Genomic DNA, 19630 nt, shown 5'->3' with positions numbered 1-19630 from the left:
CAGGAGCAATTTAGTTACATCTTACTATACTTAGCTGGCATTCATTAAAAAAATATATATTTAGCATTAAGTGAAGATTGAATTTCTGGATAAAATTTAAGTGCATAAACACTTTATCATCTCATATGCAGTACAGTACCTCACTTAAGTAAGCATAACTCACCTAACCCTCAGATTTAGACAAACAACAACCACCACCCAGTATAATCCCACTAGTGGGGTTTGGGGAGGGTAGTATGTACGCAGACTTTACTCCTACCCTGGGGTAGAGAGACTGTTTCCGATAGACCCTCAGTTCCCTCCCTCCTAGAACTTCCCCACCTTGCTCTTGGGCTGACTCGAACTCACAACCTCTTGGTTGGAAGTGAAGGGTGTTAACCACTAGAGCAACTCACTCTTGTCTAACCCTCAGATTTAGACAAATTGAACGAATTACATTTGTATTGATTATGATTGACACTCAAATTATTAAAGTTTTGTGCGGCTTAGCTTGTCGTCGGTCTGTGGAAGCAACCAGGATTAAATTAAAATTAATTTCCTAATTGTTAGAGAATTAGTACTCAACTTGTGATGTTATTAGAAAAGCTTTAATGAACACATCCAAGAAAGAATTTTTTGAATTAAGTAGTAGTTGTGTTATTAAAAGCTTAGTAGGACTCAGTCCGTTATTGCAAAATTTTCACCACGGCTTTGAAACAACTTGCACTGCAGGTTGGATCCAAAATACAATAAATTAGTGTACGAGGACCACTAGCATATCTAACCCTATATTTGACTAAATATTTATATTTGGTACATTACTATTAATCTTATCCCATATAGCAAATGATCGCTAAATACTTTAACTCTGTGATTTGATTGGAGTCTTAAGCATAATCTCAGGTTTTGAGTCACGGAGTCGAAGTAAACATAATTCTTTTGTTTTATAATCATCATTTTTATATGGACAAACATTGATTTGATGAAGCCATTTCCTTTTTCTTTTCCATATGAACATATTTATATTACGAATCAAAATTTAAATTTCGTTCTTCTTAACTTCTCTCTTTAAATCTACAGTCTATTAAACCTATTTTTCCCTATTCCAAGATTTTTTTTTTAATAATTTAATTATTTAATATTCAAATTTATTGTCCCAATAAAGCTCCACTAAAAAGGTAAATCCTCCTTATCAAAAATATCTTTTAAGTAGGCGCTTGGACATAAGAATGGTAAAATTCAAAAAAAGTGGTGAAATTTTTTTTTCAAGTGAAAATGATATTTGAAATTTAGAATTGTGTTTGGACATAAATTTCAGTTTGGGTTGTTTTTGAAGTTTTGTTTGTGATTTGAGTGAAAATTTTGAAAAATAACTTTTTGGAGTTTTTTAAATTTTCCGAAATGCATTTTCAAGTGAAAATTGGAAATTTTATTACAACAAATGCTGATTTCGAAAAAAAGTAAAATTTTTTTGGAAAAAACTTCCATCAAATTTTATGTCCAAACGGGCCGTAAGTTACTTCGCGACATTTTAACCCTTACCTTCTTAAAAGATTTTGGATGAAGAGTTTTAACATTTTTGCTATTTTAGTGTTTTATCTCGGAATTATTAATAATGAGATTGTATTCCCTAAGGGTTCGTTTGGTACGAGGGATAAAATATAATTATATCTCGGAATTAAATTTGAGATGAACTTATTTCATGTTTGGTTGGGATAAAATCGTGGTATAACTAATCTCAGGATTAACTATCCCGAAATTGTAGTATTTTTATATCATCATGGAAGAGTGGATAACTAATCCCAAGATAATTAATTTAAGGATAATTAATCACTTATTTCACAACCGAACGAGGTAAAGAATATTTCAATTCTTTAGTTACTTCTCAATCTATTGAGTAGTCAACTCCAAATCTTCAAGTGTACTTAACATCCTTTAAAATATTGAAAAAACATAAACAAAAACGAAGAAAAGAATGAGAAAAATAATTAAGTATAAGAAGTGCACGTGCAGTCCCATAAAAATTAATGGTCGTCATGTTATTTCTTTCAAATGAAGAATTTAATAAAAAAAAGTAAAAGAAGCATAATTTCTGCAAAATTCACCACGTTTCTCTTATACCCACAAACCTTACTTCTGATAAATATGCCATTTTTCCTCCTTTGAAACTCCAAACGAAAAGAAACACTGAAGCAGGGGAAAAGGAGACATACCTTTTAGTACGGTACCGTTTTAATTCTCCTCTTCCTCCTGCTTCACTAAGTAATTTCAATGGCTGAACAAAATTCAACGAATAAGAAAACAATTCCACCATACATGAAAGCAATTTCCGGTTCATTGGGTGGGATTGTAGAAGCCAGTTGTTTACAGCCCATTGACGTCATCAAAACCCGGCTTCAATTGGACCGGTCCGGTTCTTATAAAGGTATTGTTCATTGCGGTTCGACAACTATTCAGAATGAAGGCGTACGGGCTTTGTGGAAAGGGTTGACGCCTTTTGCTACTCATTTGACTCTCAAATATGCGCTGCGTATGGGTTCCAATGCGATTTTACAGGGAGCGTTTAAGGATTCGGAAACGGGTAAGCTTAGCCCACAGGGTCGGGTCATGGCTGGTTTTGGTGCGGGTGTTCTTGAAGCTCTTGTTATTGTCACGCCATTTGAGGTTCGTTAATTTCCACATCTATCTTATGATTTTAGTTATTCTGAATTCATTTACTAGTTTTGCTCGTATAGACGATGATTACTAATCTAGATAATTTTTAAGAACTTGTCTGATTAATACTCCCTACGTCCCAATTTATGAGAAATGGTCTTTTTAAACTTGTAATATGAAACAAGCCATAGATATTTAGTGTCGTTAGAAATAATCTTATTAAAGTAAATCGGTAAGTTTAAAGTTAAATTATTTCTAGAGATAGAAAGTTGTCATTTTCTCTGGACACACTAAAAATGAAATACAATCACATAAATTAGGACGGGAATAGGTCAGCCGAGACTATCAAGTTACCTTAAGCTTGGTTTCTTTTTGCCTAAGTGTGTTAGCTTTTTTCATGGTGAGATTGCAGCTTGAAGTACTGATAATAACAAGGGGATGGTTCGAGACAAAGAGCTAAGTAAACTAAACTAACCATAAAAAGTGTAGGTAAAAGATAAATTTATTGTCTTTATCCATTAAAAAGAAAAAAAGATTATTGTGTATGCTGAGAGACTGTGGCCGACCGTAAAGAAAAACTAATAAATGAACATGCAGAAATGATTCTGCATTGTTTAAACTTTAAACAAAATGATTTGGATAGAGGAAGAATAACTAAATTGGTTTTGGAAGTTTTCATAATTGCAAATGGCAATTAGAGGCTTATCAAGTTGGTACATCATATGTTAATAGGGTGTTTATTTTTCAAGGTGAGTTGTCATTCAATCACTTGATCGCACTGCCAAATACTGCATCTAAGTCTAGCAATATTGTTTCCCTCCTTCCTGAGATAAGTCACTCTACAATATTACATCTAAATTGCTGTAACAACAAAAATATATATAAGCTGTTACTATGTGGTAGACCTGAAACAAAGAACTTAACATGTGTCTATATTCTATGCTATTAGAGTTTATGCGTCCATAGTTTGGACTCATTTCAGATTTTTATTTTTAATTCTTCGAACTAGGCAAAAATAAACACAGGGCCAAAAATATCCCTTAAAACCCCAAATATATTTTCTCTATGGATTAGGCGGGTCTTTGTCCTGCCTTTTCCAAGAACTAAGGTCATTTCTCTCGCTCATGTACACTCACCAAAGACCAGGCTTAGAATACATTACAATTATCTTGATCATCGTTCATTATCGCTCATAAGGGATGAGACCTTGCTGGTAATTAAGCCACTCTTCCTCTTTTTTTGTACAGGAAGAAATTAAATTTTCATTTTTATATTCTCTTCTCTTATTTGTTGAAGTCATCTGATAAATAAGTAAATATGCTAATGCCTAGCAAATGAAGGAAGTAGTTTATACAAAGTAGTGTTTCAAAAGTTGCAACAACTGTAATATACGATAGTCTTGAGTAGGAAAACTAATGAGCTGCTCACCATAATCTTCTGGTGAAATTTTACTGTCATTTGTCTTACCTGCACTTCTCTAGAAAAATATGTCTCAACTCGCAAAGTATTTGTCTTTTTTTTTTTAGGCTGTCTCGGCACACCATACACTATTTGATGCTTTTCTACTCATATTTTATTAGTATATGAAAGGTTGGATTTTACTTTAGACTACAAATCCTTCAATCTATTGGCTTCATCTCCATTTGTAGAACCACTTTTGTTTGCATAAAAAATTGGAAAAATGACGTTGTATAGCCGCTGTAAAAATAATAGCCGAAATAAGTATAAAATTTGTATATATATACATTCTGTATGTTATATATAAAAATTATACAAGTTTATACACTTTTTCGACTACCAGATGTAAATAGTTTCTGGCGCGGGCTAAAAGTGATAATACCCCTAAAAAATTCAACTCTCCACATAGTGGAAGCACATTCTAATTATTCATGTTTTTTAATTTCAAACAAAGCCATGAATAATTTGTCACAGAATGAGTGGTAGGTATTTGATTAATGTGGTTTTCCAGTTGATTTATGTGGTTTTTCCAGTTGATTAAGCACATTTTGCCAATAAATGGTCGGTAATTTATAGTTAGGTTTAAGGTAAGGGGTTTATTTCTTGAAGAAGAAAGGAGAAAAGCCTTGCTAGTGTCTTTTTGCAAAGAACATATATTAGGATAGATGATTGTAACATTTTGTTAGTTTGATCATTCTTATTCGAAAATAGTTTTTGTAGCCCAACTTGGGACATAGCAATTGTAATAAGAATATACATATTAGGATTTTTATAGTTCATTCAAATTAATAGATATGCACAAAAGTATTAGTAGTTCTACTATTGTTGGTTCTGATTAGTGTTGTTCGACTGCCCAATGAGTTCAAGGCAGGTAATAGTGTGCCCAAGAAGGAGGTAGAGAGAAGAGGTCCTTAGCTAAGTGGAGTTCACAGTTTGATAAAGGGCGCTTATCCCGTGCAGGAAGTGCAAGTGCTCCCAGGTTAACGTGGGATTAGGGGGCGAATTGGTGTATACCATACACACTCTTCTCCTTGGATAAGATAGATTGGACCAAGAACACAAGGTTTAGGGAAAAAGAAGCTCTGGAATGTCGCTTCACAAGTTAGAGTGAGAAACCAAAGTTGAGATATGGATATGCAGCTCTAGTGCCTTATTATTTTTTTCACTTTTTTTTTATAACCGTGGTGTCTAGGCCAACTTGTGCGCACCTCGACTAATTCCACGGATACCTGCTATCTCCCACCAGCAAAAGGTACCAGGTAACTCTATCCACCAAGGCTTGGACAGATGGGAAAAAATCACATACTGTTTTTGCCTCCACCGGGATTTGCAGCTTTAGTGCCTTATCAGACCACTAGGTTGGATTAGAAAAAAATAAGTGGAAACAGAGTAAGATTGTTTAGCAGAAAGCTTATGCCTGGTTACAACACAGCAAAGAGCATTAGAAATTTAAGTGCTACAGAATACAGTTGAAATTAAATATTATCTCAAAATGTTAAGAGCAATTGAAGATGGTGCTAAGATGGAGAAGAATTAGGGAATGCGATGCAGGACCAATTTGTTGCTTTTCCATATAATGTTCCTTTTAGGTGGTGGAAAGTATCATTCAATTTGGATTTTTATTTGTTTGTTGGCGAAGACTCCTGTAAATAGCTTGGATTTGTGACATCCGGTGATTCATTAATGTGAAAAAAGAATAAGATGACAGAGCAATAAAGGGAGCAGAGAGGACCAACACTATTTATCGTACAAGGGTTTATTAGCCACCTGTCTCAAAAGAAAGTAGTGAAACTTGGATCAACAGGCTATAGTCTTCTCTTTTTAAGATACGTAGTGGCTCATTCTTTGAATTGTGAGGATGTATGCAAATTTACCAATAGAGAAGAATTTGGTTTAGTTGAGTCCAAGCACTCAAAAGTTCTTTGACATATTCAGCCAACACTTTAAACAGATTTTGTAAAAGCAGATAGGAAGAAATTTGCCTCACTGAGATACATCCGAGTTGACCAAGCTTTATCATAGGTTTTATTAATTTACATTGACAATCATCCATTTAAAAGAAATTAATGTCCAAAAAGTAGTAAATTTAGTAAGTATGGGCTATGTGTTTCATGGGTAAAAGGACTAAGTTTACCGTGGGCAGAGCAACTCATAGTGTACTTCAAGTTTGATATCCTCTTTTGAATGGAAAAGAGAGTTGCGTTGATGGTGATGGATACCTAGTGATTCCTGAGGAGTATGGAAAGGTCCTCAAAGGATGCTGTGGAAACATTTGGATGGAATACTTATTTCTTAGCTTAACTGTGATGCTTCAACCTTCACGGCACGTACAAATTGCTTGTATTCTGCACTGTACATGTGTTATTTTTACACAGAAGTCTTTAAAAGCTAATGAAAGCGTCTGTAAAATAATTAAACTCTGGTCATTTGCGACTTTGCGTAATATTGGCATACTAGCATGTCTAAAATGTCATAGTTGATAAGTAGAAATAGATTTTTGAAAGGAAAGCCAGCTTAAATCACTAAAAGATTGTCAAACTTTTGTAAGTGCAGGTGGTGAAGATTAGACTACAGCAGCAGAGAGGATTAAGCACTGAACTTCTGAAATACAAGGGACCTATTCACTGTGCTCGTATGATTGTTCGTGAAGAAGGCATTCTTGGTCTCTGGGCAGGTGCTGCCCCAACTGTTATGCGCAACGGGACAAATCAGGCCGCCATGTTTACAGCCAAGAATGCATTCGACACAATGTTGTGGAAGAAACATGAAGGTGATGGAAAAGTTCTTCACCCCTGGCAGTCTATGATATCAGGATTCCTAGCAGGTACGGCTGGTCCCATATGCACCGGTCCATTTGATGTTGTGAAAACAAGGCTGATGGCTCAGAGTAAATCCGGGGGTGAGTTGAAGTACAGAGGTATGTTTCATGCCATCTCAACAATACATGCAGAAGAAGGATTACGTGCCTTGTGGAAGGGGTTAATTCCGCGGCTCATGAGGATCCCACCTGGTCAGGCGATTATGTGGGCTGTGGCTGACCAAATAACTGGCTTTTACGAGAGGACATATTTGAAAAATGCACCTTTATAGGTACTACTGCAGTTTGTCCTCGCCTTTCTTTGTTCTGGTTCTTAGTTCATTTTTTGGCAGAAGCTCGGGAATTTTTCCTTTATAGTTCCTTTGTCTATTGATTTAAGGCGTAAAAATGATGGTTCTACACCTTATCCACATTTTACTGAGGTTCATTTGGACTACCTCGATCTTTACAGGCTGGGGAACGAGTTTTGCAGTGAAATTAATAATTTTTGAAGTCTCATTTTTATATGTATAAGCATGGAAATCCTAACTGGTCAGACTGAGAACATTGTTAATTTTTTATCCTTATCAAAAAGAAAAATAAACGAACATTGCTAATTTCTTTTTAATTATAGTCGCTCTAGTATTCTCCAACTTTGACCAGAGAAACTTACTGCTAACAGTGGAACTCATTCTTTATTCTAATAGAGCAGCTGAAGAAGTGTAGCTGCATAAAAAATACTGAATTATTCATATTTCAACTCATTAAATGCAGATGTTTTTTTTTTTTTTTTTTGCCTTTTACTGTCACTTATTTGCTTTGAATAGGTCTGCATTTATTCTGAAATTTATATTTAAAGCTTTTAAATAAGGATAAATTTAACAAACAGTCTTAATCTTAAAAAGAAAAAGTCAAGGCCTTAGTCCCTATATAAGGTTGATGAATGATTTTAACTTTTCAAAATAGAATCTTTTTTGACGTAAAAGGAATATTATAAGTAGAAAGATCAACAACAAAATGGAAGGGTGAAAGAAAATAAAACCAAAGAATCTATTCGCCATACAAATAGGTAAGGAAGGCATAGAAGACTTTATTTCTGTATTCATATGTCATAACTCACAGTTCCATTATTTAACCCAAAAAAAAAAAAACTGATTTATGGCTTCGTTAGCTTTGATATTGCTACTTGGCGAGCTTCGACTTCGTCTTCAGTCAAAATCAAAAGTACATGTTTATACTAATTGAAGATTAAATATACATAGCTGATTAATACAGGGATCGAAACAAGTATAACGCTATAACATAGGGACTAAAATTGTTATTTTCCCTTACAATATAGTACTATTAGCTAGGGAATATATCTGTTGTATCTTCAGCGCACGTAGGTAATTAAAATAAAGGTCTCTCTCGTTTTACAAAGAAAATTTGATATTTGACTTAATTCTCTAAAATATGAAATTAATTCACTTGTTTGCCTTTCGAGTTTTCAAATTTATGTTTCTTTCAGCTTTGGCCCTAAATGAACCTAATATTAGTTGCCTTTGTTAGGGGCACTTTGCCCCTGTGGAACTTCTCGGCCCGAATCCAGATTTAGTCGGGTCCCAATATGGGTGTCGGACACCGGGTGGAAAACAAATAAAGAAGAAAAATTAGAATGAAGTAGATAAACCTCTTGTTTTACTAGAAATATACATTGTAAGGATCAGAATATAAGAGTCAAATTATTATATTTTTAATTTTATGACTTTTGCCAAGGGTAGATTCAGAGGTGGTATCGCTTTAACATAAACTAAGGTCTAAGGGTGTGTCTCATTTTATCATTTAAAGCATTAAAATCTTGTGTCATATTGACTCGCTTTTAGCGTGTTTTTAAAACGACATAAAATAACGTACAAATCTGAATTTATAAGATGGGCTGTGAAAAAATTTTGAATCTGAATTTATAAGGTTCAAATCTTGAATACCTTTGTGTCCACGATAGATCCGGTGCTAAAAGGTTATCTAATAGTCTTTCGCGTAAATGTGTTCCTATTAGCCCTAGCAAAACTCTTGTTCACTTGTTATTACTCCTATTGTATAGTCAGGGGCGGTGCCACATTATTGGTTACGTGTTCAGTCGAACCCAGTAGTTTTTATTCAAACTCTGTATGTGTATTAAGAAATCCAATGAATATGTAAAAGTTATTAATTTAGAATTCAGTAAATTAAAAAGATTATAATCCTGAACCTATAAAATTTAAATCCTAACTCCACCTCTGTGTATAGTAGTTCTCAACCTCTTTAGTATTCTTTTTTAGGTATGGTGGAATATGGTATTTGCAGAGATAGTTTATAGTTTAAATTCAAGGACCATATCTTATTCCTCTTTTGTTAAATCAACTGTTCAAATTGACATGTTGTACAATATTGTGTGATAAAAAGTTAATTTCCTCTCCAATGCAAAACGAGATATTTTATATATCATGATTGAAGCATTGACATAAATTTAAAATGAAAAATATCAAAACTATAAAAATATATAAAATCTGTTAGCACGTAGAAAATTGGTTTTTACTATATTTACACATCAAATTTTAATAATTGATGTGAAAGTTGTAGTTGCCATGTTGAAGAAAAATGTGAGATCACCTAAGATGTGGATGTAGCTTGTGAAGATAATGTCTTCTTATTTGGATCAAGTTATGTTCGTACAAATTCCTAAAATCTTTAATTCTGTCTCTCATAACTTAGCAAATCTTTTTGTTTCTTTGGTACAAAAAATCTCTTGGGAAATAATGTTCTCACGTTAGATTATAAATGATGTTACACGTTCCTTTAGGCATATTATATCCTTAATGAATTAATAGAACTCTTGTTTCGATGGGAAAAAAAACAATCAAGTAAAATGTGCATATAAGGTAGAAATCCTACCTTTCAGAGGTTGTCTTAGACAAACTTGTCGTTTGGTACGAGGGATAAGGTGTGATACGAAGTGGGATTAAATTTATGTTGTGTTTGGTTGGCGATAAATTTATACCGTCAACCAAACAAGGTATAAATTTAATCACAAACTTAATCCTGAATATCTCATCTTATACCACCTTTTTCCATCAAATGTGGATTATTTTATCCCATCTCTCATGTGGTATAAATTAGTCATGGGATTATAATCTCAGAATTATAATTTCGGGATAATTTAGTCCGCGTACCAAAAGATAACGAGCTTAATTGATACATAATTTACTCGCATTTGATAGAAGATGAGCCTTAGAATAACAGTAAAATTGTCTTCATGCGACCTATAGATCACGGATTTGAACTACGCATTGGTAGAAGCAGCAAATACTTGCATTAAAATAGTCTATCTACATTACATTTCTTGGGGTGCGGCCCTACCTGGACCCTGCACTAACACGGGGTGGCCTGTGCACCGGGCTACCTTTTTAAAACTCGTTTGAAGTTTATATTAAATCGAAGAATTTAAAACACGTGCTTTTCACATGCATATTTTTAACTGTCCATATGTCCTAATCTAAAATTTATTTAATTTAAGACATTAATATCCACGTGTCAGAGTAGGTAGAACACATTTAAGGCAATACCAATTTAGGGAATCAACTGTCACTGTCAATTTGCAATGGCTTCTTTGTTCAGCTGCTTCTTGGGGTTGTGTTTCTCGCTATTATTGTTGTACAGCAGCCAATGTTCAAGAGCAGAAGAGGAAGAGGGGAGTATTTACATTGATGGGTCAGCAGCCATTGCAAAGATAGATGAGGACTTCATTTGTGCAACCTTAGATTGGTGGCCTTCTAATAAATGTGATTATGGAACTTGTAGCTGGGGAAATTCTTCTCTCCTTAATCTTGTAACCCCTCTTTCACTTTTTCTTTTTAGTTCTCTGTACTTTAAAGCTTCTGTTATATAGCCTTTTAATTAATTTACACATTCATGACAAATAGTTAACATACAATGATCTACTGATGGAAGGGAGCCTTGGGCAACGACAAGTTGCCTCCGTGTTATCTATATGTCACGGGTTCGAGCCATGGAAACAGCCGTTAGGCTGTCTGTATCACACCACTTGGGGTGCGGTCCTTTCCTAGACCCTGTGTGAACACGAGATGACTTGTGCACCGGCGACCCCTTTTTTTAGAATGCTCTAGTGATGGTAGCTTACTTATGGTTTAATCTATTTGGTGAGTGATCGTTCTAATTAATGACTTAGTTTCATATAAGTTTGCAGTGTAGCTACTTTCCCCTGTAGTACTGATATCTGTAAGAGAGTTAAGAACTTGGTAAAACCACTAGTGTACTTGGAAATCTTTGCATATTTTGATCTTTTTAGGCAATAATATTGCATTTTCCTTGAAAAATATTTTCCATTAAAAGGGGGAAAAAACACTTTCTTTGGTTATGTTTTTCTCCAATAGTTCAGTTGATTTAGTTTCTAAATTTTATTAGAGCATTGAATAGTGAGAGAAGATTCATCTTTAAAATGTTTTCTTGAAAATATTTTCCTAAGCCTTCTCGATTTCCTGTGATGTTTTTGACTCTATGGTGGGAGCTACCTTTCTTATTAATCATTAAAACACTATTCTTTTTAGAAGGTTGACTACTATATTATCCCCTTAGCTTTACCCTTGGCATTTTTATGTTATGTTCAACTTTACATCCCATTGCACTAATTGGGGGCGTTCGTTTTTGCAGGATCTAAGCAACAAGGTTTTGTTGAATGCAATTAGAGGTATAAACTTTTAAAGAAACACCCCTTCACTGCGGGTTCAAAATTTTTTATGAAGTAGTTTTCTTATTAATGAGTAACGATTGAAGTTTCCTCTTAAATATTGCAGCGTTTTCTCCATTAAAAATTAGACTCGGAGGCACATTGCAAGACAAAATAGTATACCAAACGGCGCATTATGAGCAACCATGTAGTCCTTTTTTCCTTAATAATACAGAGTCGTTTGGCTTCACCCAAGGTTGTTTACCTTTGTCTCGTTGGGATGAACTCAACGAAATCTTCAAGAAAACGGGGTAACTTAACTTCATGCAGTTGTGTTCATTTTAAAACTAGTGAGGAAAATCATTTAAGGATATGAAAGTAATGAACTGAGTTTCTTGTTAACGAAAGCTACATGAATACATGCTGTATATTGTTGCAGGGCAAAAGTAACTTTTGGGTTGAATGCTTTAAATGGAAAGACAATAGCTCCTAACGGCTCTGCTTTGGGAGATTGGGATTCCAGCAATGCAGAGTCTTTCATCAGATATACAGTTAGCAGAGGTTATACTATCCTCGGCTGGGAGCTTGGTATGAAACTCTCTGCTGTCTTTAACTAGATATTTTAGGGGTATGCTGATGTGCAAATTTAGCATAAGGATAGTAATAACCCTAAGAGATTTAACAGTGGTGTAAAGGAGCACGCAGTATGAGAATTGTCTTTCTAGTGTGGTCGAGTTATTCTTTGTTTTGGTTTGTAAGAGCAGAAGCATCATTTGCAAGTAATTACATCTTCATACAGCGCGATAAGGAAATGTTACCATTTTATTGCAGTTCATGTACGATGGATCTAGTTGACATTACATCCATTTCCTTCTCTTAAACAAAAAATATATATATATATGAGACTCCGTTAAGAGTAAGACCATGGGCGGAGCTAGCTCTTCGCTTATTGGTTCGATCGAAACCAGTAGCTTTTGTCCAAACTCTATATTTGTCTTATTAAATATGTATAAATCATTAATTTAGAACCCAGTAACTTTAAAAAACTAGAATCTCGAACCTATAAACTTCAAATTCTGGCTCCACCTCGGGGTAAGACAGGTTAACAAATCACTTTCTTCCATAGGAACACTGTAGTATTAAGAGCTAACTCTGACATTGTTGAATGCTCTTTCATCTGGCCTCTCTCTGCTACATTTGATGCAAATATCTGGTTTCTTGCCAGGAAATGAATTGAATGGAAATGGAATCGGTGCAAATATCACAGCCAATCAATACAGCCGGGATGTCATCGCGCTTCACAAATTAATGCAAGAAATATATAAAGGGAAGGACATTATGCCATTAGTCCTTGCACCGGGAGGAATATTTGATGTTGGTTGGTTCTCAAAGCTTATAGATAAAGCATCCAATTCTCTTCAAGTGGTTACACATCACATTTATAATGTTGGTGGAGGTACAAGAAGCTATTAGATCTGTTTTTCCCTCTTCTAGCTCAACATTGTTATTGGAATAAAAGTTATCTTGTCTCTAGGCAATGACAGCGGCCTAGTTCAGAAAATACTTGATCCTTTTCATCTGGATGAAGACTCCAAAATATTCAGAAATGTTCAAGGCGTTCTCCAAAATTTTGGAACTTCAGCAGTAGCATGGGTTGGTGAAAGTGGAGGGGTTTATAACAGTGGTCGCAATCTTGTTTCCAATAGCTTTGTGTCCAGCTTTTGGTAAAAACTCAACTTAAATGGTCTATATCCTGTGATAACCTTCTTGTCAAGGTTTCATTAGAAGCGATTTTTGCCTCTTGCAACTATGTAGGTATTTGGATCAGCTTGGGATGTCAGCCATGTTCGACACAAAGACATATTGTCGACAAACATTGGTTGGTGGAAACTATGGTCTCCTTAATGCCAGAACGTTTCGTCCAAATCCTGATTATTATGGGTATGCCTTAGCTGATCTTTGGTTGAATAACTGAAAATGAGATTCAAAATCAACTGCATCCACTGTTAACATAATCTAGAAAATGCTTTACTTGGTATTGTAGCATTCATTTTGCGATTTACTTATTGTTACTTGCATTCTCATTCATGCACACAGTGCTCTTCTTTGGCACCGTTTGATGGGAAGGTCTGTTCTATCAACACAATTCCAAGGAACGAAAAAGCTACGAGCTTACGCCCACTGTTCAAAATCTTCTGTAAGTATAATAGTGTATATTTAAGCATGAGAGACTTGAAAATATCTCTGTGATCTACCCTACAGACAAGGCAGAGCCAGAATTTGGAGCTTATGGGTTCGGGATTCTAGGTCTTTTAAGTTATTGGGTTCTAAATTAATAATTTGTACATATTCAATGGATTTCTTAAAATAAATAAAGGTTTGAACCAAAGCTACTGCGTTCAACCGAACCCATAAACTCTATGCTAGCTCCGGCCCTGTCTAGAGATTATGATTTCTAAATACATATTGTTATGTAATTATGTTGCAGGACGGAATCACACTGTTGTTGATCAACATGGATGGTGATGCAACAGTTAATGTAAGTCTTTCCGTCACACTTGCTAACGCAAACAAGGCTCCGCTTCTGCTGCAAGTCATAAATGGTCAGAATTCGAGACACGAAATTTGGAGGGAAGAATATCACCTTACAGCCAAAGATGGTGAATTACATAGCCAAACACTGCTTTTAAATGGAAAGGAACTTAGTGTAGATCATTTTGGAAGAATCCCTCACTTGGAACCGATACGAGTAAAATCCTCCGAACCATTAGCTATTGCTCCTTTCTCAATTGTATTTGTTGACATCCCCACTGTTCAAGTTCCTGCTTGCAGTATGTTTAAAAGTGAGTACATGTAAGGGCTGCTTCCTTTCCTTGATCATGAATTGATTCGGAGTAATAAAATTAACAATAAAAAAATTGATTTGAGTAATAAATACGTGCTTACAACTAACAACATGTTTGACGAAACTGCCAAAATTACTTATTTTGAAAACTACTTTCGTTAATAGATGTTTACCCGAAAAATCGGATAACGTTAAATTTAGATATGGTTCTAAGGGTATGCAAATTCCTTTGATACAAAATGACAATACATGTATTTTTCCTATAAAATGGGAATGATGGACGGGAAGACTGAAAAATATTAGAAAAACAAGCACAATGAAATCTTAATGTATCTTGGAGAACTTGCGTCTATTGCAGTCTATCCCCCTTTTTATAGTAGAGGGTCACTGCTTTATCTATAACAACATAATAAAATAATACATATAGTGGAGGACCCATGATGGTTTGTCTCTTCCTTGATTCTCGCCAAGATTCTCTCCCTCGGTGCGGTTGTAACGGCTCTTGTCTGCGAGCTTGGCACTGGCTCGAGCTCGATGTTAGATGGAACCCCCAGTCTTGGTTCGAGCTCGGTTCTGCCTTGGGTCATCGATATTCGGGGCATGTGTCGATCGGTGTTGCCCCGTAGTCCGATTCCGACACGAACTCGATAATGATATCGAGTTTTGCCGTTGATTGGTCTTATAGCTCGAAGCTCGACGTCCCTACTTCGGGATTCGTCCGAGCTTGTCATGTGGATACCCTTCGATTAAAACGTCATTGTCTCGACCGGTCTTTATGACTGAGAATCGGTTTTGACCTTACACAGATAGTCCCCTCGTTTCTCGAAAAGGATGTGGCGAGGAACGATATGATTTCCCTGCGGCTCGATCAAATTTATGCTGACGTTTCTATCGAACCCGATCTTGACGTATGTGATAACTGTCACATCAGCTCGATTTTACCGAAGCATTTAATGTGTGTCAGACGGTGGTCGGCCACCGCTGATACCGAACCGTCATGCCTTAGTCTATAAATAGTCTTTCCATACAACCTTTACCACTTTTGCGCCTTCTCTTCTTCCAAACTTTCTTATTTATCCTCTCTATTTCGCTGCTACGGGGCCGTCCATACCAGAATTTTGGTGCTGTCTATTTCTTCACCTTCTTTTGCACTCTTCCCTTTCATATCAATGGCGAAAACTTCCAAAACCGTACCTCAGAAGGAGAAAGCTTCTTCCTCACGACCGTCTGATGATAAGGCATCGGTGGAGCCGTCAGTTCATGACTATGTTCCTGGCCCGTGCACTTTGAAGACCGATTTTAAGGTGGAGAATCCTTCCTCCGTTCCCGGTCGATGTGAACACATATCGATGTATACGTGCTCTATAACGGAGGATCACCTCGAGGCCGTCAGAAAAGACTGCAACTGGGGTTCCGAGGTCGTGTTGCAAATTTCATCTTCCGATGAGAGTGTTACCACTCACGTGGAGGGGTTTTTAAGTGTTTATACTTATCTTTTCATACTGGGACTCATCGACCCGGTGATTATTGATTTCTGCAAAAGGTATCAAGTCACCCTTGGCCAAATTCATCCCTTTTTATGGCGTATAGTGATCTTATTGTGCTTCTTCTCTATCAAAGCCGGGGGATTGGATTTTTCTCTGAATCACCTCATACGACTGTATCGGCCTCAGATCTTTCGAGGACTAATCAGAATTCATCGTCGGGCATCGAAGGCTTTGATGTCGAGCATCGATGAAGACAAGGATCGGGGTTGGATGGGTCGTTATATTCGAGTGAGGACCCGTGATCTCATTCCGGAGGAGAAGATGTCGTTCCCTGAAGAATGAAATTTTGACCGTAAGTGATTTTTGTTCACTTTTCATGTCCTTTTCCAATTTTTTCTGATGTCTTTCCCTGATGTTCAGCTGCCCCTTGGATGCCACAAGCGGTGCCTGACCTCGAGGACTGGGTTCAGAAGTTAGCCTCGACCTCCTCTTACGCCGAGCGCGCTTTGCGTGATTTGGCAAAAGGAAAATGGGAGGCCAAGAACCATGGTGAGGTTTGCTTCTTGTTTCCTTCGAAGTATTCTTTGCGTTCTATCCGTTACCGATTTTCTTTTGTGCAGGCGTAACCAGGGATGCCGCTTTGAGGCCTTCTAGCGGTGAAGAAGGAAACGAGTCCCTAGTCCCTAAACAGGGGGAAGATAAGAAGCGAAGAGCTTCCTCTCGGTCAGAGGACCCCAAGCCCAAAACTAGAAGGGTGAGGAGAAAAGAAATTGCCCTTTCGATTGACTCGGTCCAACGAATGAGAAAAGAAGAAGAAGAAGAAAATAGCTCCTCGGCTTTAGTAGTCCGATCTACGGAAGTCATCGAGGTTGCCAGAGCTCCCGAGCCGATGGCGGTTGTGCCTGTTGGGGTTGTTTCCGAAGACCTGAGTCTCGACTAGAGTACTTCGAGTGATTTGCTCGAGGCTATCACAATGGGCCATTCACCTTCTCTTCCATCTTTTTCTGAGGAGGCGTTGAAGGAAGCTCGAGAGTTGAAGACTCCTGATATCGGCGCAGGCTCTGGTGCAGGGGATCCTTTTAGGGATTGTTTTACTAGAGTCGACGATGGTTCCGATATTGGTGACGCTTCTCTTTTATTAGAGGAGGCTCAGCGTTTCATTACTCGGGTAATGATTCTTCCATACTTGGTTTCTTTGTTCTTTTCCATACTTGACTCGTGTTTCTTATTGTGCAGGCCATTAGTAGGTTTCGAGTCGATCTTAGCCAGTGTGAGGCCGAGCTCTGGAAGGTCTCAGGTGAGAGAGATGCCCTGCGGCTTCTTTGCAGCCAAAAGGACGAGGCTATAAAGGACCTCCAAGCGGATTTGGCTAAGGTCCATGAAGAAGGAGTCGAGCTCGATAAGCAGGTGAGCCTCGTTCTGTTAAAGTATGGGTCTGACTCAACTGTGGAAGTTAACCCTTCATTGTCTCAGTTGCAGCAAAAGATCGAAAAGATCGGGTTACTTCGAGAAGAAGTCGATCAAATCCGAGCTGAATGCAATCGGTGGAAGGAGACTCTCGACTGCCTGGCAGCGAAAAAAGAAACCATCTTAACAAAATTATTATCGGCCGACGTTCAACTTCGAAGTGTCAAGCAAAAGGGGTCGGTTCAAGCTAAGAGGATCGAGGAGCTTGAAACATGACTTGCTGAGGCTAAGGCGGAGGTTGAGTCGTCGAAAGTCTTGGCGGATAAGTCCATTGCTGTATATCGGGCTGATGTTAAGGCTGCTCAGATGGAGGCCCGGGAAGCGGCAAAGACCGTCGATACTCGAGCTCATTAGGTTGTCGAACTTGCCAAGTGTAGGTCTCGGAGGGAAACCCTCGAGGAGATACACGCTCGAGGTTTTGACCTTACCGAAGAGGTAAAAAAGGCAAAAGAGCTCGAAGCGGAAACTGAAGCCTTGGCTTCTGATGATGATGATGATGATGGTAGCAAAAGCGGATCCGAGGACGGGGAAGAGCTCGACCAGGAAGCTTAGTTTCTAATTCTTCATGTTTGTAAATTAATCACGTAGGCAATTTTTGTATATATATGTATGACGAGGTCGACTTGTTTTTGTTTTGTGAAGACTTTTAATCAAATGTTGACCTTGTAGTCTCTCTGATCGATCAGATTTATAGCCCCTGGGTTTGCTTGTTGAGTCGATGATTCAAACTTTGAAGGAAAATAATCCGTAGGTGTAATGTAATGGTTGAGTTAATGTAAACTCAGAGTAAAAGTAGCTTATTAGCTGTTGAGTGAATGTTTTGAAATATTGTAGCTCGTAGGCGTAATAGTCGAGTGAGTGCTTGCTCGAACTCGGAATAACAGTAGCCTGTAGGCTTAATAGTCGAGTGAATATTTCGAACTCGAGATAATGTGGCCCGTAAGCTTAATAGTCGAGTGAATGTTTCGAACTCGAGATAATGTGGCCCGTAGGCGCAATGGTCGAGTGAGTGTCTCGAACTCGAGATAAAGGTAGCCCATAGGCTTAATAGTCGAATGATTGTTCCAAACTTGAAATATCGTAGCCCGGGGGCGTAATGGTCGAGTGAGTGCTTGCTCGAACTCGGAATAACAGTAGCCCGTATGCTTAATAGTCGAGTGAATGTTTCAAACTCGAAATATCGTAGCCCGTAGGCATAATAGTCGAGTGAGTGCTTGCTCGAACTTGGAATAACAGTATCCCGTAGGCTTAATAGTCGAGTGAATGTTTCGAACTCGAAATATCGTAGCCCGTAGGCATAATGGTCGAGTGGGTGCTTGCTCGAACTCGCAATAATAGTAGCCCGTAGGCTTAATAGTCGAGTGAATGTTTCGAACTCGAAATATCGTAGCCCGTAGGCATAATGGTCGAGTGAGTGCTTGCTCGAACTCGGAATAATAGTAGCATGTAGGCTTAACAGTCGAGTGAATGTTTTGAACTCGAGATAATGTGGCCCGTAGGCTTAATAGTCGAGTGAAGAACTCGAGATAATGTGGCCTGTAGGCTTAATGGTCGAGTGAGTGTTTGCTCGAACTCGAGATAAAGGTAGCCAGTAGGCTTAATAGTCGAATGATTCGAACTCAAAGTAGTGTAGACCATAGGCGTAATGGTCGAGTGAGTGTTTGATCGAACTCGAAATAAAAATAGCCCGTAGGCTTAATCGAGTGAATAATTCGAACTCAAAGTAATGTAAGTAGCCCGTAGGCTTAATGGTCAAGTGAGTGCTTGCTCGAACTCGGAATAACAGTAGCCCGTAAGCTTAATATTCGAGTGATCATTTCGAACTCGGAATGAATGTAGCCCGTAGGCTGAATCTTAATTCTGGTTGCACAATAAATCTCAAGTCATTGCACATGTGTTTATGTTTGGGCCAATCTATATGAACATGGTTCATTTTGACCATTTGGCTTTTACAATTTTTCCTGTTGGAACCCTATTGTTGTGAGATGACTTTCTTGCATCTGAACTCGATGTATTTGAGGGCCCTGATGCCCCCCGGTATTCGAGGTCAGTTGGAAAGAGGCCTCAGATATTGTTAAAAATGCAGCACGATCGATGGTTGCCTCATTAAAAACCTTGTCGAAAAACCCATTTGGAAAAAAACCGGTCTAAGGAAAATAGAGTGCAACGCGTGCTTTTTAGCGAAAGATCTTCTTCAGCTCTTGTTCGGACTTCTGCATGGGTCAGTTAGATGAATATGG

General features: G+C 37.5%; 2 protein-coding genes across 2 annotated transcripts; both read left to right on the top strand.

Moving 5' to 3' along the window:
- Nucleotides 1–2103: 2103 nt before the first annotated feature.
- On the top strand, nt 2104–7319 carry LOC107813758 (mitochondrial succinate-fumarate transporter 1). The gene is made up of 2 exons (XM_016639059.2): nt 2104–2643; nt 6646–7319. Exons 1-2 carry the CDS (start codon nt 2251–2253, stop codon nt 7180–7182), a joined length of 930 nt encoding a protein of 309 aa, XP_016494545.1. The 5' UTR covers nt 2104–2250; the 3' UTR covers nt 7183–7319.
- Nucleotides 7320–10457: 3138 nt separating this feature from the next.
- LOC107813759 (heparanase-like protein 3) lies at nt 10458–14526 on the top strand. The gene is made up of 9 exons (XM_016639060.2): nt 10458–10733; nt 11576–11612; nt 11719–11902; nt 12031–12179; nt 12817–13047; nt 13126–13315; nt 13407–13532; nt 13689–13788; nt 14080–14526. Exons 1-9 carry the CDS (start codon nt 10506–10508, stop codon nt 14446–14448), a joined length of 1614 nt encoding a protein of 537 aa, XP_016494546.2. The 5' UTR covers nt 10458–10505; the 3' UTR covers nt 14449–14526.
- The last annotated feature ends 5104 nt before the right edge of the window (nt 14527–19630 follow it).

Source organism: Nicotiana tabacum, chromosome 24 (assembly GCF_000715075.1).
Source record: "Nicotiana tabacum cultivar K326 chromosome 24, ASM71507v2, whole genome shotgun sequence".
Taxonomy (NCBI): domain Eukaryota; kingdom Viridiplantae; phylum Streptophyta; class Magnoliopsida; order Solanales; family Solanaceae; genus Nicotiana; species Nicotiana tabacum.
Note: the sequence above shows the minus strand (reverse complement) of the source record. Positions and strands in the feature narration are given on the sequence as shown.